Below are 16,169 nucleotides of genomic sequence, written 5' to 3' on the forward strand. Positions count from 1 at the left end.
ATCTTACTTATTGTTTCTTTGATTTGTTCTTTTTTGTTGTTTTACTTATTTTATTTTGGGGGCTGTGATGGGTCTTCGTTGCTGCCCCTGGGCCTTCTCTCATTATGGAGCCTGGGGGCTGCTCTCTAGCTGCAGTATGCAGGCTTCTTCTTGCAGAGCACAGGCTCTGGGGCATGCAGGCTTCAGTAGCTGTAGTGTGGGAGCTCAGTAGTTGTGGCGCACGGGCTTAGTTGCTCCACACCATGTGGGATCCTCCTGGACCAGGGATCAAACCTGTGTCCCTGGCATTGCAAGGCAAATTTTTATCCATTGGACCACCAGGGAAGTCCCTTTGATTTAGATATTAAATGTTAGAATGTAGTAGCATTAAATTCGGAGAAGGCAATGGCACCCCACTCCAGTACTCTTGCCTGGAAAATCCCATGAACGGAGGAGCCTGGTAGGCTGCTGTGCATGGGGTCGCGAAGAGTCAGACACGATTTTACTTTCACTTTTCACTTTCATGCATTGGAGGAGGAAATGGCAACCCACTCCAATATTCTTGCCTGAAGAATCCCAGGGACGGGGGAGCCTGGTGGGCTGCCGTCTCCAAGGTCGCACAGAGTCGGACACGACTGAAGTGACTTAGCAGCAGCAGCAGCAGCAGCAGCAGCAGCAGCAGCATTAACTTAAGGAAATGGGATTTTAATTAGTGGTTAAAATAGCTAAAAGTTTATTGTGTATTCATCAGTGTGTGTTGTGCACTTGGATAGTCAGAACTTTAAAGGCAATTCTGAAAGACTCCCTGAAAGGCTGTCTTTGGTCCCTGATTGCACGTGTGTGTCCACAGAGGGGTGGGGGTCAGGAAGCAATAGTCCCAGAGTTCCCATCAAGAGACCCCTGATTGGCTGTTGACTTTGGGCACATCATTTGAGTTTTCCATCTCAATCCCTGCTCAGGTGAAATAACCCTACATGAAGTGTCCCATCTTCTTTGGCCTGTACTCCTAAGTGACCGGGCGTCGGGAAGGACCTGTTATGTTTCTGCAGTTAGGTTTTGCCTCTGCTCTTAGTCCTGGAATGCGTTAGAATCTTCTAAAATGATACAGAGGTGACTGTGGTACGAAAGAAGACCACATGCGATGGCGATGATGAAGTGGGAACTACGTAGCATTACATAGTGCACATGCCAGGCTGTTCTGAGGTCTCTCTGCAGTGACCTTAAACGCACTACTGACTGTGCTTTGTGATCCTTGCCCTTCTTGTATCTAGTGAGTTTATGGACTGAACTAAGACATCCGTTTCCTTCTAGGTATCATCTATCACTGTGATCTGACCAAAGAGGAACTGGAGCCCAGAGTCTTCCGAGAGGTGACTGTGAAAGGAATTGACGCTTCCGATTACCAGACAGTCCAGGTAGGGGGTATTTTATCTTGACAATGTGAGTTTAAAAATCTGACTTTCAGGCCAGGCTGTGCACACTCCAGTTTGTCAGCAGCTATAGAGGTAACCCACAGCAACACCAGCCACAGATACTTGGGAACACCTGCTGCTTCTGGGCATTGAGCTCAGCGAGGTCCCTGCCCTCTTGGAGTTTACAGATTCTGCCACTCTTGACAGGAAGCCAGAGTCCCTTGTCTGGGGGATCAAAGCAACACAGTTTGTCTGCTTGCTTCAAAGTGGATTGTTTTCTGGCTCGGGTCTCGTGGTGTGATTAGTAATAACATAGATTTTCTTTACATGAAGTATTCACTCAAGTGCTAGAAGGCAGTCTTTGCAGTCTGAAGTTTATCCGTATGTCTGCCTGGCACAGGGTGAGCGCTCAATAAAACATTAGAATGGATAAATTAACTGTCTAACTGCCATGCATGGCAAGCTCACTCTCTGGTCACCATCCTTTCAGGTTAAGAATCTCCATTTTTTTTTGTTTTCTCAGTGGCCCACAGGTACTGAGTCTCCCAGAAATCAGATCATTCACTGACAAATGATGCAAAACAACTCTGTTCCTTTGCAATGGCAGGTCACCTGCCAGGTACCAGGTGTTTCATCAGGGCTCTCCTACCAGGGGGCCTGGACCACAGAGACCCAGGTTAGGATTCAGAGTGTTGTTTCCAAAGGAAAGTTAGAAAAAAATAAAAAGAGCACTGGATACCCTGAGAATGTTTCTGTGAAACTAGAGCATCATTTTAACAGGGTGAATTGCCCTTCACCTGTCTAAGAGAAGTCTAGATGACGGACTAGACCTAGATCAAAGATAAAACTGTTTGGCCGGCTGAATCTGGCCCAGGGCTGCAGATCGCCAGCCCCTCTTCTATATCAGGAGTCGACGTACTGGCCTCTGGTTTTTTGGAGAATAGCCATGTTTGTTTACATAGTGTCTGTGGCTGCCTTAGTGCTTTAACAGTGCAGCAGAGACTGGCCCACAAAGACTAAAGTGCTTAAGTATTTGGCCCTCCAGGACAAAGTTTGCTGATCCTTGATCTATATAAATAGTACTTATAAAGTCAGAGAGCATTCTCATTAGAGGTCCAGGACCTTTGTCTTCAAGCTCTGTCAGCCTGAAGTCTGAAGTCTGCATGTATTGACTGATACGTCTTCGTTGACATAGGATGAGTCATTTAACTTTTCTGCCAGTTTTTTCAGCTGCAAAACAGATAGTACCCATTTTGCAGGATTCCTGCAGGATTATATGATATGATAATATTCCTGCAGGATATGTGAGATGATATATATAGACATACCTCGTTTTATTGTTCTTTGCTTCATTGTGCTTTGCGGATACTGTGTTTTGTTTTTTTTTTTTTTTTACAAATTGAAGGTTTGTGGCAGTTCTGCATCGAGCATATCTATTGGTGCCATTTTTCCGACAGCATTTGTCTATTTCATGTGTCTGTCACATTTTGGTAATTCTTGTAGAATTTCAAACTATTTCATTATTGTTATATTTGTTATGATCTGTGATCTTTCATGTTGTTATTGCAAGAAAGATTATGACTCACTGAAGGCTCACGTGCTGTTAGCATTTTCTAGCAATTAAATATTCTTTAAGGTATGTACAACATTGTTTTAGACTTAATGTTGTTGCACACTGAATATTGTTGTTGTTGTTCAGTTGCCCAATCGTGTCCGACTCTCTGTGACCCCCTGAACGGCAGCATGCCAGGCCTCCCTGTCCCTCACCGTCTCTTGGAGTTTGCCTAAGTTCATGTTCCTTGCATCAGTGATGCCATCCAGCCATCTCATCCTCTGACCCCCTCTTCTCCTTCTGCCCTTGATCTTTCCCAGCATCAGGAACTTTTCCAGTAAGTCATCTGTGTGCATCAGATGACCAAAATACTGGAGCTTCAGCTTTAGCATCGGTCCTTCCAGTGAATATTCAGGGTTGATCGCCATTAAAATTGACTGGTTTGATTTCCTTGCTGTCCAAGGGACTTTTAGAAGTCTTCTCCAGCACCACAGTTTGAAGGCATCAATTCTTTGGCATTCTGCCTTCTTTATAGTCCAGCTTTCTCAACCGTACGTGACACTGAATAGACTACAATATAGTGCAAATGTAACTTTTCTAAGCACTGGGAAATCAGAAACCTCATCTGACTCGCTTTATTGTGACGCTTGCTTTATTGTGGGGGTCTGGAACTGAAGCTGCCGTGTCCCCAAGGTCTGCCCATATTAAGGGTCTGGCACATAGGGCTCAGTCAGTAAAGAATCTGCCTGTAATACAGGAGACCTGGATTTGACCCCTGGGTGGGGAAGGGCCCCTGGAAAGGGCATGGCAACCCACTCCAGTATTCATGCCTGGAGAATCCCATGGACAGAGGAGTCTGGTGAGCTCTAGTCCATAGGGTTGCAAAAAGTCAGACATCACAGAGACTTAACACTTTCATGTAGAATGTAATCAGTTGTTTGTTTGTTTGTTTTTTTCAAAAAGTGTTAGAAGTAAATATGGCAGACTTTTAGGTTTCCTTAGCTAGTTTGGCTTCTTTTATTTTCAAAGTGAGCCCTTGCCTGGAGAGAGATCTTTTAGGGGCCATAGCCCCAGTCTGGTGCTTGTATGTCTCATTAATTCACCCTAGTCCTGCATTAGACTTTTAACGTCACTTTTAGGCTTCCGTGCCTTGCTGTTTTTCATTTTCTCTGTGTGTAGACATTGCGTGCCTGTCAGCTGTAACATTTGGCCTTCTCAGGAACTACTTCTAGTCCTTGCCTGGACATCCTCAGGGCAGTGGAGGGGGGAGGGTGTCTGTGTGTGTATGTGTGTCTGTGTGTGTGTCTGTCTGTGTATGTCTGTGTGTGTGTGTGTATCTGTGTGTGTCTGTGTGTGTGCGTGTGTGTCTGTGCGTGTCTGTGTGTGTGTGTGACTGTGTGTGTGTGTGTGTCTATGTGTGTGTGTCTGTGTGTGTGTCTGTGTGTGTCTGTTTGTCTGTGTGTGTGTGTGTCTGTGTGTGTGTCTGTCTGTGTGTGTGTCTGTCTGTGTGTGTGTCTGTGTGTGGTGCGTCTGTGTGTGGTGCAAGACACTGCCTCTCCCATCAGTAATGCAGAGCATTCCCGGGCAGTGAGAAGTGGCTGTCCCCGCTTGGCTGCTCTAGGATGGGCTCTGTTGCCCATGAGACGCCCCTCCCCTCAGCCCTCATGTTCTCTTCATCTCTGCTGTGCAGCCCCTCAGTCTGTATTTTTTTAAAAAATTCTCTTTTCTACTTCCCACAACTCATGTCAAAGTGAGTAACGGTGGAGTTTGTGGCAGGGAGAAGGGACCTGTGATCATGACAGCTGCCTCGAAGGCAGCTTCTTATAGGAAAGTGGCTTTTCCTTCTCGGGGAGGATGGTTGGAGTTGTTTTTCCTATCAAGTAGCTGTTTTTCTCTATTCTTTACAGATGGTACACAAAGAAACTAGTTACAACCTAATATGTGTTCTTTTCAGATATAAATGAAAAGATAAAACTTTACAGCCAAGCACATGCTTGTGTGGAGTAGAAATCCCTCAGCCCTGGGCACAGCAACCTGAGATTTCCAGATTAAACTGGGGAGAAAGTATACTCAGGAGATGGCAGTCACGTGCCATTGGAAAAGGCACTGAAGTCCTCTGTGTGCGGCTTTCCACTTCACAAAGAAAATTCCCCTAAAGTCAAGCTACTGAAATACTTAGAAGCTTTTATTTGTACAAGTGCAGTAGGGGAAAAAGGATGAAAAGATTCATGGGACGTATTTAAGGGGATAGTAACTGAGTAACTGGAGAGAACACACTGGTTTTACAACTTTTATGAAGGTATAATCTCTCTAGCATAATGCCTTCAGGAGACTTTAATATGTTAATTATACACATCATACATATTGCACTGCGTTATTTAAGTAGAATTCTTGTTTTGGGTAAAGGTGGCTTTGGAATGTACCATGATATCACAGTGCTATAGACTGAAAGCCCATTTTGCAGTAGCTTAGCCCAGGTGTACACAGCAGAGCTTTGACAGGAAGCATGAGTGTGACTTCTGTGCTCACATTGTGATCAGACTCTCAGCAGAGTTGCCAACAATGACCAGCCTGTAAAAGCAGGCCCTAGAGAAGGGTTTGTGCATGAGTGGAAAAAATCCTCATAGTGTATAATAGAAACCACAGCATTTGCGGGTGTAGGGGGAAGATTCATTTTTTGTTTTCAATTACTTCAGGGTAGTGCTGCTTTTGATTTTGCATAACCCTGGTGTTTGTATTTATTCTGTATGTGATTTTAAAAGAAAATTCCCTGGGCTAATTGTTATTCCTTCTTACATTTTATGTACATTATCATTTTGAAGCAAATGCTGCCCAGATTACCCGCATGGTTAGTCAGTGCAGTTAATGGTGATCACAGCCGTGCATGTCCACCTGGTCGTGTAGCTCATAAGGTGTACTAAGTGAAGGGGAGAGAAAAAGGAGGGTCAAAGAAACACAGGGCTAAACCAGCCACAGGGCTCTTCTTTGTGTGATGTGCTTTCATTCAGGACCAGAGATCTTGAGTGGTGGTGGGGGCATGTGGGGTGAGAGTGTCCTGTTTTGGTGACATATACAGAACATAGCTACTATATAGTCTTTACCTAGTCCTGACTACAGCTGTGGGAGAAAATTCATCTCTATAGGAAATACAATTTTGAAAATCAGATCCTGGAAAAACTTTCTCTTCCAGTCTGTGGGACACAAAAAAATTAAGTTTTGGATAGGTTTATCATAGCTGCAGTTGACTGATCTTTTTCCTCTTTTTATTATGAATGACATGACCACTATGTAATATTGGTTAGAACATCTGTGCACAGGTCTATAAAAAGGAAATACTGAGCATTAGAACTCCCTGATGTTCAAGCTGGTTTTAGAAAAGGCAGAGGAACCAGAGATCAAATTGCCAACATCTGCTGGATCATGGAAAAAGCAAGAGAGTTCCAGAAAAACATCTATTTCTGCTTTATTGACTATGCCAAAGGCTTTGACTGTGTGGATCACAATAAACTGTGGAAAATTCTGAAAGAGATGGGAATACCAGACCATCTAACCTGCCTCTTGAGAAATCTGTATGCAGGTCAGGAAGCAACAGTTAGAACTGGACATGGAACAACAGACTGGTTCCAAATAGGAAAAGGAGTACGTCAAGGCTATATATTGTCACCCTGCTTATTTAACGTATATGCAGAGTACGTCATGAGAAACGCTGGGTTGGAAGAAACACAAGCTGGAATCAAGATTGCCGGGAGAAATATCAATCACCTCAGATATGCAGATGACACCACCCTTATGGCAGAAAGTGAAGAGGAACTCAAAAGCCTCTTGATGAAAGTGAAAGAGGGGAGTGAAAAAGTTGGCTTAAAGCTCAACATTCAGAAAATGAAGATCATGGCATCTGGTCCCATCACTTCATGGGAAATAGATGGGGGAACAGTGGAAACAGTGTCAGACTTTATTTTTGGGGGCTCCAAAATCACTGCAGATGATGACTGCAGCCATGAAATTAAAAGACACTTACTCCTTGGAAGAAAAGTTATGACCAATCTAGATAGTATATTCAAAAGCAGAGACATTACTTTGCCGACGAAGGTCCATCTAGTCAAGGCTATGGTTTTTCCTGTGGTCATGTGTGGATGTGAGAGTTGGACTGTGAACAAGGATGAGCGCCGAAGAATTGATGCTTTTGAACTGTGGTGTTGGAAAAGACTCTTGAGAGTCCCTTGGACTGCAAGGAGATTCAACCAGTCCATTCTGAAGGAGATCAACCCTGGGATTTCTTTGGAAGGAAGGATGCTGAAGCTCCAGTACTTTGGCCACCTCATGTGAAGAGTTGACTCATTGGAAAAGACTCTGATGCTGGGAGGGATTGGGGGCATGAGGAAAAGGGGATGACCCAGGATGAGATGGCTGGATGGCATCACGGACTCGATGGACGTGAGTCTGAGTGAACTCCAGGAGATGGTGATGGACAGGGAGGCCTGGCGTGCTGCGATTCATGGGGTCGCAAAGAGTCGGACACGACTGAGTGACTGAACTGAACTGAACTGAGCATTAGAAATTACATTAATAACAAAGATTTGGTGATAAGTAATTTATATGAAAAGAATCTTGTCTATATTTATGACCAGTAATATGTTCCATTTTAAACCGAAGGGAAAAAATAGGAAAATTTAGTCTGTTGATAAATATATATGTGATGTGCAATGCAAGGTGGTACTGTTTGAATCCAGAGACATTCCAGACACAGGCACTGTCCCTGGAAAGTTTGCAGTCAGGCTGAGACACAGAGCTCTGAAAGGTCAGATACCCCAAGATGTTATCACAACGATCAGGGGAAAGGTGAAAGTTTGCATCGGCACTGTGATATCCTGGCTGGGATGCCCAGGGATTTTCCTGGGAGAGGTGGAACCTGGGTTCGGCTTTGAGGGATGGCTGCTTTTGTAAGCCCCAGGCCCCTACTGGGCCTCCTGAACAATGTCACCACAATTCTTCATTCAGAGAGCCTCTACCTTTTTGTAGCTGTTTAATTTCATAATTTCACAGTAAGTTCAAGAAGAAAGGAGTCCTGCCCTCAGCATCCTGTGCAGGAGAGTTGCCTCTGACAGCTCTTTCTTGTGGATAAAGTAGTGTTTGCACTGTGGCTGAACGTGGCACAACGAAGGATGCAGTGTAGCAAAAATGCGCTTTTTGCTTTCTCGGTGTCTCGTTTGTGTTCAGCTAAAAATGTTTGACAGCTGAAAGATTGTCTTTTCTCCTCCTAAAGTGAAAGTCAAAATTTATGGACCTGAAAATGAACAGTGAACTCAGTATACTCTGAATCAACTCCATTGACAACAGTTTCCACATGTTATAAAAGAATAAATTAGAAGGAAGATTCCATTTTATGGGGCAATATCAAACCTAAATCAACAGAGTACAGAAGTAGTAAGGATTATAAGTATTTAACACAGATTTAATTGAGTCCTACCTCTTAAACTGAGGAATTTTACGCTTCTGAGGTTTACCTACAATACTGCATGTGAACCATCAAGAACATCCCAAAGGTGATTTGCTTTATAACTGACCAGAAGCTGATTTTTTAAATTAGATGATTAGAAAATTAAAATTAGATTATTCTTTGGGTTTACCAAGATGCCTTGGGGTAGAAGGAGTGGGGTTATTTTTCTTTAGTCTAGATTTTTGTAACCTTGACAGTAATTTGTAGGTCAGGTCACTTCAGTTCAGTCGCTCAGTCGTGTCCGACTCTGTGACCCCACGAATCCCTGCACGCCAGGCCTCCCTGTCTATCAACAACTCCCGGAGTTCACTCAAACTCATGTCCATCGAGTCAGTGATGCCATCCAGCCATCTCATCCTCTGTCGTCCCCTTCTCCTGCCCCCAATCCCTCCCAGCATCAGAGTCTTTTCCAATGAGTCAACTCTTCACATGAGGTGGCCAGAGTATTGGAGTTTCAGCTTTAGCATCATTCCCTCCAAAGAACACCCAGGACTGATCCCCTTCAGAATGGACTGGTTGGATCTCCTTGCAGTCCAAGGGACTCTCAAGAGTCTTCTCCAACACCACAGTTCAAAAGCATCAATTCTTCGGCGCTCAGCCTTCTTCACAGTCCAACTCTCACATCCATACGTGACCACTGCAAAAACCATAGCCTTGACTAGACAGACCTTTGTTGGCAAAGTAAGTTACTGGTCTACAGTTCAGTCACTCAGTCGTGTCTGACTCTTTGCGATCCCATGGACTCCAGCACTCCAGGCTTCCCTGTCCATCACCAACTCCTGGTGTTTGCTGGGAAAGACTGAAGGCAGGATGAGAAGGGGATGACAGGACGAGATGGTTGGGTGGCATCACTAACTCAGCAGATGTGAGTCTGAGCAAGTTCCAAGAGATAGTGAAGGACAGGGAAGCCTGGTGTGCAGCAGTTCATGGAGTTGCAAAGAGCTGGACATGACTGAGCCACTGAACAACTGGCCTGCAGGCTTTGCCATTCAACAAATGTGAATCCTCAGAACAGTAATTAGTGCTTTAATTTAGCTCATTGACTTCTGTGCTGAGTGCACAACACACACAGTTTTTGACTCATCCACATCTTTGGTCTGCTGACTATTGAACTAATGGTAACACTTTTCTATATCGCTGTGTTCTCATAGTTAAGGATAGGTCAGAAATCTTCAGAACATGTTAATTAAGTGTGAATGGGGGAATATTTTCCAAAAAAACCTTTTGAGAAACTATGGTGCTTGCATATGATTAGGAAATCACTTTAAATTGAGTCAGTTGTTCTTGGCAATTTTGTGCCTAAAGCTTTCATGTTATTTTTTTATATTATACCTCACAGAGACATATTCTTGCATTAACAGATTGCTGTGTTTCTTTAGAATTCTCTTTGTCTCACAGCCATTCTAGATTGAGATCATAATACTCATATTCAGAGGGCATATGTTTGTATCTGTTTCCTCTTTAGATAGCAGCTGTGTTAAAATAGTTTGACTATAAAAGATGATAAGAATTTTTGTTCTCTTGCTATCTTAAAACAGAGAAATAGGTTATAGGGCCCCAGTGTGTGGTTGCTGCAGTCTCCATACCACTTGTAAAGAAGTGTTCTTCCATGTTTTGAAGAAGGACGTTGTTTTTGCAGCAGCCTGAGAACATGTACCCACTTAGAGTAAAAATCACAAGGTAGCCTTGAGAACTGAGTGACCAGACAGGCCTAGAGAGATCCCTTGAGCCTCCTGCAGGGCCTCCTTTGGCAAGGTGTAAAACAGCTCAGGGCAACCCAGACCTCTGCCCACCTTCCTCAGTTTCTCTGAACTTTGCTTGGAGGAAATAGGCCTGCGATGAGATAAGAATCAGGAAAGCAGCTAAACCCCTGCCTGGTGGTTGACAGCCTGGGGAGGGCGGCCTTGGCTCTCCTGGGGATGCTGCGGGACTTGACATGGAAATTTTTTCACCTTATTTTGATGAGATGTTAATGAGTTAAACAGGTGTTTTAAAATCACAAGGTGATTTTAATTTTTGTGGCTTATATTCATTTCTAGACGATGGACTGAGTTTATTATTCTTTAATAATGTCACTGTATTGTCAGAGATTAAGGTGTCCATAAACTCATCAGCATAGGTGGCAACTGTACTCAGTGGAGATTTGTTCATATTTAGTATGTACAAAAATTTTACTACTTCAGTTATCTATAGATCTGAGTTTGCTGTTGTAGGTAATAAAACCATTTAAATAGATTAAATTTTGTTTAAATTGTTCCAGGAGTCATGGCTTTTTAGATCTGTAAAAAATGCAAGTTGCTGAGCTTTGCTGATACTGATTTCAGGTTACTCACAGCTAACAGTTAGCTCTAACCCCTTGCTAGAAAACTATCTTGGGAAAAGAATGTTGTTATATTTCATTAGCCTTTAAAAACCAGGTAGAAAGTCACTTCATTCTTATTAGAACTGTATCAGTAATTTAGTTCTCATCTCTGAATAGTATGTGTGCTAATGGTGCTTATCTTAGGCTAGTTTAATAACTAGTTCTGTTTTTAGAAATGAATCTGAATGAATCTCAAGGTGTGTTACTCAAACTGTATTCAGCTGTGAGCAAAAGGAGAAAAAGTAAAAAATAACCATGGCTTAAAGGAGAGAGATGTTTGTTTTTCCCTCTCACATAAAGGAAGTGCAGGGGAAATTGGTCCAGGAATGGCTTGGTGTCTAAGATGTAAGGAATCCAAGCTCTTTTTGTCTTGTTGCTGTATCATGGCTGCTTTCCTGCCATCTCCTCATGGTCCTAGAAGGCTGCAGGGGTTCCAGCCATGTTGCATCCACTTTCCAGCCAGCATGACGGCAGTAATAGGGAGGAAGAGGGATGATCAGGAGGAGAGTGTCTTGTAAGCATGTTTGCCAGAAGGTGACATGTATTATGTCTGCTTTCATTTTATTGGTGAAAACATACTCCTAGCACAGGTTTAAAAATGCAGTTTTATTCCCAGAAAGAGTGTGCCAGCTAAAAATTGGGGCCTTATTATCAAGGAAGTGGGAGGAATGGATATTGGGGGACACCTAGCAATATGCCATGGAACGCAAAACAGGCCTTCAGCAGAAACTTGGTTTGGACCCTGAGACCAAGGAGTCCACACGCCACCTGGTGGCCAGGTATCTAAATCTCAGGATCCCATTGAAAAAACTAAGACCCCACAAAAGTTGAATTTTCAAATACTATCATTGTGAAGAGTAGAAATCACACACTTCAGACACAGAAGCACCTTTTCAAGAGGCTTTTGTCTCCCATAAAGAAAGGCATTTAATATTGCCTGTCAGTTCAGTTCAGTCGCTCAGTCGTGTCCGACTCTGCGACCCCGTGAATCACAGCATGCCAGGCCTCCCTGTCTATCACCATCTCCCGGAGTTCACTCAAACTCACGTCCATCGAGTCCGTGATGCCATCCAGCCATCTCATCCTCTGTCGTCCCCTTTTCCTCATGCCCCCAATCCCTCCCAGCAACAGAGTCTTTTCCAATGAGTCAACTCTTCACATGAGGTGGCCAAAGTATTGGAGTTTCAGCTTTAGCATCAGTCCTTCCAATGAACACCCAGGACTGATCTCCTTTAGAATGGATTGGTTGGACCTCCTTGTAGTCCAGGAAAGTCTCAAGAGTCTTCTCCAACACCACAGTTCAAAAGCATCAATTGGCACTCAGCTTCTTCACAGTCCAACTCTCACATCCATACATGACCACGGGAAAAACCATAGCCTTGACTAGACGGACCTTTGTTGGCAAAGTAATGTCTCTGCTTTTCAATATGCTGTCTAGGTTGGTCATAACTTTTCTTCCAAGGAGTAAGCGTCTTTTAATTTCATGGCTGCGGTCACCATCTGCAGTGATTTTGGAGCCCCCAAAAATAAAAGTCTGACACTGTTCCCACTGTTTCCCCATCTATTTGCCATGAAGTGATGGGACAGGATGTCATGATCTTCGTTTTCTGAATGTTGAGCTTTAAGCCAGCTTTTTCACTCTCTTCTTTCACTCTCATCAAGAGGCTCTTTAGTTCCTCTTCACTTTCTGCCATAAGGGTGGTGTCATCTGCATCTCTGCCTACAGAACGTGAGTATTTGCCATTCCTGAATGCTTGTCCTAACTTTAGCAGAAGTGGTAGAAAAGTTGTGTGAGACTGTCTGAGCATTAGATGAAGATGAACTGAGAGACTGTCTCTGAAATGATAAGGCTAAGTAAGCAGGGCACAGTTGGCTCTCCAGGTGTTTCATCCTGTGCTAGAGTGATCTTTCTGCCTGCGCCACTCTTGCAGAGGACATGGACTCAGACCATCCTCAGAGGCCTGCTCTTTGGAATGGAAGCACGGCACGAATCAGCCTTGGGGAGGTGTTAGGTCCCAAATCTCACAGCTTCTCTTGCTTTTTCCTAGGTGCTCTGTTTTTCCACTAATGCTTTTGGGCTCTGGACAAATTGCACATACATTAGGGTTCATCTATATGAACCCTCTCATTTTAAAGATGAGGAAACTAAGGGGGCTTCCCTGGGGGTCCAGTAGTTATGACTCTGTGCTTCCACTGTTAGGGGGGTGCAGGTTCGATCCCTGGTCAGAAACTAAAGTCCCACATGCCACACAGTATGTCAAACAATAATAAAGATGAGGAAACTGAAGCTCAGTCTGCCAAGTGTTTTAGCAAAGGTCTCACTTTCAGTAGTTGACAGCCAAGACTAGAACTCAGAGCTCCAAAGCTGTGCTAATCCTGTGCATTTTGTTATGAGAATAAGTTGTTTTTGCTCTCTCTATACTTGGTTGGAGTTTGTTTTTTGTTTTTCACCTTTAAAATGAACAAATTATCCTAAAAGGCCCCTAAATCCCTAAGCTTCCTTACCTCTAAAAGTATGTTTCTACACCATGTGACAATCTAGTGAGCACTTTGTAGACCTTTATGGGACCTATTAAATGATAAAAATACTCTGTGTGAAAGCAGAGGCGAAAAGAGTGCTGACTCGATGTAAGAAGTGGATTCGAAGTGTTGTCATAGTGATAAACACGATGGTAAAGTATTGTGCAGTGGAAGGCATCGTGAGCTATCAGGCGAGGACGCATACGCGGGTTCCTAGTCAGTGTCAAGTGTGAGTTCCTCTCCCAACCCTTGGTGCCCACCTTCATCCAGCTCACAAAGGTACAGCCTCCCCACCCCGAGTCCCCACACCACTCAGGCTCACTTCCTGAACAACCCTGACCACCATTCTCAGCCTTGCCTCTGCCTGGCTCTCCTCTGCGCTCCATTCTGGTGCTACTTAGTTTTTTTTTTAAACTCTGTTCTCGGAAACTCTACACATTTTCAATATTTCAATATTCACCCAAGTCCCAACTCCTCCATAGAAGCTTCCTTGCTCTTGGGGACTCAGTCGAAAGCAAAACACAGGGAGAGGGGATGGATAGTCAGCTGGTGCTTGACACACAGCATGGGTGTGCACACAGTACGCCCGTCTCCATGCCAGGGTTCTCTGTGCATCATCTCACTTCTTTAGAGAAGAACCGTCCTTGGAGATGGATGCTCTCGTGATCTCAGTTTTCTGGATGAGCAGCCTGCGGTATAGGGACGTTAGATGAGTTGTTCCAAGTCACCCGGTGGCATAACTGGCACTTAAGCCAGGTCTTCGATTCTGCAGTCCTCTTGAGCCTCTGAGCAGCTGCGTCCACCTCTCTGATCAGGCTGCCACAACTCAGCAGTTGATTGCCCTGAGGTCAGTAGTTCTAGGTCTTCATATAGAAATTGATGTAAAACATTGTGGCTTTATCAAGAGCCTAGAAAAATCTTATCATTGACCTTGGCTCATGTCTCAAAAAAAAGAGTAGATACTCAGGCTGTATTGATAAATGCAGCCCATATTCTTATGCATTTAAAAATCTTCTGCTAGCTGAATCTGCTAAGTAATGGTTAATGGCCTTGTGTCCTCCTTGCCTCCAGCTGCCTTCATTTGTGTACATATGTATGTAAATATAGATGTTAAGATGCAAAGAGACATGTTTTTTAAGCAGAGAATATACTCTTTGGTCCCAGTTAAGGCAGTGGGTAATTCTGAAATGAAATCTCAAACAGAAACCCCCCTGGGTGTAAGTAAAAACCATTATGTACATGCTGCTTACACCTAGACCCTCAGCTTCTCTGTTTTGCACAGCATGTCTAGTTCAACTCTAGACTTTAATGTGAATATAGTTAATTTAAATATTTGGAAAAGATTAGAGAAAAGTATAAACACTCTAAATGGTGGCTGGTGTTTTTGAGAACCTGCAGATCTGGCTGTGTTGGAAGCACTGACTTTGATCCGTGAATCAGACTCTTCAGAATTAGGAAGGACAGGGAGTGTTAAGGGGTTTTGCCAGAGCTGCTTCCACTCACTAATCTAGACTTTTACACCTTTACCAGTTCATATACGACTCAGCAGATCTCCTCCTCCTCACCTTGCATCAGAAATTCTTGGTCTGCATTGATCGGTAGAGGTGCGGTAGGAAGAACCATGTGCATTTATGCAGTTGCTGTACATATTAAGGATTTACTGTGTGCTTCTCATTGGGCTAAACACTGAGGATGTGGCAGTGACCTGGAGAGATGTGGTCTTCACTCTTATGTGGAAAAAGGGCAAAAGCAAGTAAACAGAAAATAAATGTGAACATTACAAGTTGGAACAAGGGCTGTGGATGAAATAAACAGTGATTGTTTCTGGGAATGACAGACGTGCCCAGTGTGAATTGAATCATCAACAATAGTTCCCTTGAGTTTTATTTAAGTGGAAACTTAAAAGCTAAGAGGGAACTAATCACATGAAAATTAGAGAAGAAGAGCCCAGCGTGTTAAAGCAAAGGCTCTGAGTAAGAATCAGTTGCCTTCAGAGAGGACCTAAGAGAAGGCTGGGCTGTGGTGAGTGGAGAATAGGTGATGGGTGTGAGGGAGGGCAGGGCTTTGTGGCCATGTTAGAAGTTTGTTTGGGATCCCAGGTGTGGTGGGAGTCTCTACAGGGTTTTTTTAACTGGAAAGTGATATGTTCTGATTTAAGAAAACCATGTTCTGTTTTATGGAGAATAGATTCGAAGAGCAGTTGTGGACATAGAGAGAGCTGATAGACAGTTGTAAATGGCTCAGACAGTAAGAATCTGCCTGCAATGCAGGAGACCCAGGGTTGATCTCTGAGTCAGGATGATTCCCCTGGAGAAGAGAACGGCACCCGACTCCAGTATTCTTGCCTGGAGAATTTCACAAACAGAAGAGTCTGGTGGGCTACAGTCCCCAAAGAGTTGGACGTGACTAAGCAGCTAACAGGCACACACAACAATAGACCAGGTAGGAAATAAGGTGGCCTGGACTAAAGTGTAGACTTTGGACATGGGGAAAGTGTGTTTGCAATACACCTGGGAGGTAGACTGAACAGGACACAGGGATCGCATGTGTCGGGGAGAGGGTAAGGGACACATCGAGGAGGACTCTGAAATTTCTAACCTGAGCAGCTGGTATCATGTATCAAGTTGTTGGCAGTGGGTTGGGGAGGACGGGTTTGAGAGGAAAACTGTTTTGGGCCTGTTGTTACCTTTTCATCTGGGTGATGATGTCAGGTATGGAGTTAGGTACTTGGGTCTTATGGTCAAAGGCTTGGAGTGATAAATATGGGCACCTTCAGCATTAGTGTGCTGGTTAAATCCAGGGCAGGAACTGGATGACATGGAAGAACATGTCAAGAGTGGAGAAGGC

The 16,169-nt window shown here is 43.9% G+C and overlaps 1 protein-coding gene across 1 annotated transcript in view; it reads left to right on the forward strand.

Moving 5' to 3' along the window:
* Positions 1-16,169, forward strand: part of PREP (prolyl endopeptidase) — a 141,900-nt gene that overhangs the window by 86,223 nt on the left and 39,508 nt on the right. Inside the window, exon 10 of the mRNA XM_052646028.1 lies at positions 1,291-1,394. Coding sequence (XP_052501988.1) covers positions 1,291-1,394 — 104 coding nt within the window. The remainder of the gene's footprint in view (positions 1-1,290; positions 1,395-16,169) is intronic.

The sequence above is a fragment of the Budorcas taxicolor genome, chromosome 9, assembly GCF_023091745.1.
Source record: "Budorcas taxicolor isolate Tak-1 chromosome 9, Takin1.1, whole genome shotgun sequence".
NCBI classification, from domain to species: Eukaryota; Metazoa; Chordata; class Mammalia; order Artiodactyla; family Bovidae; genus Budorcas; species Budorcas taxicolor.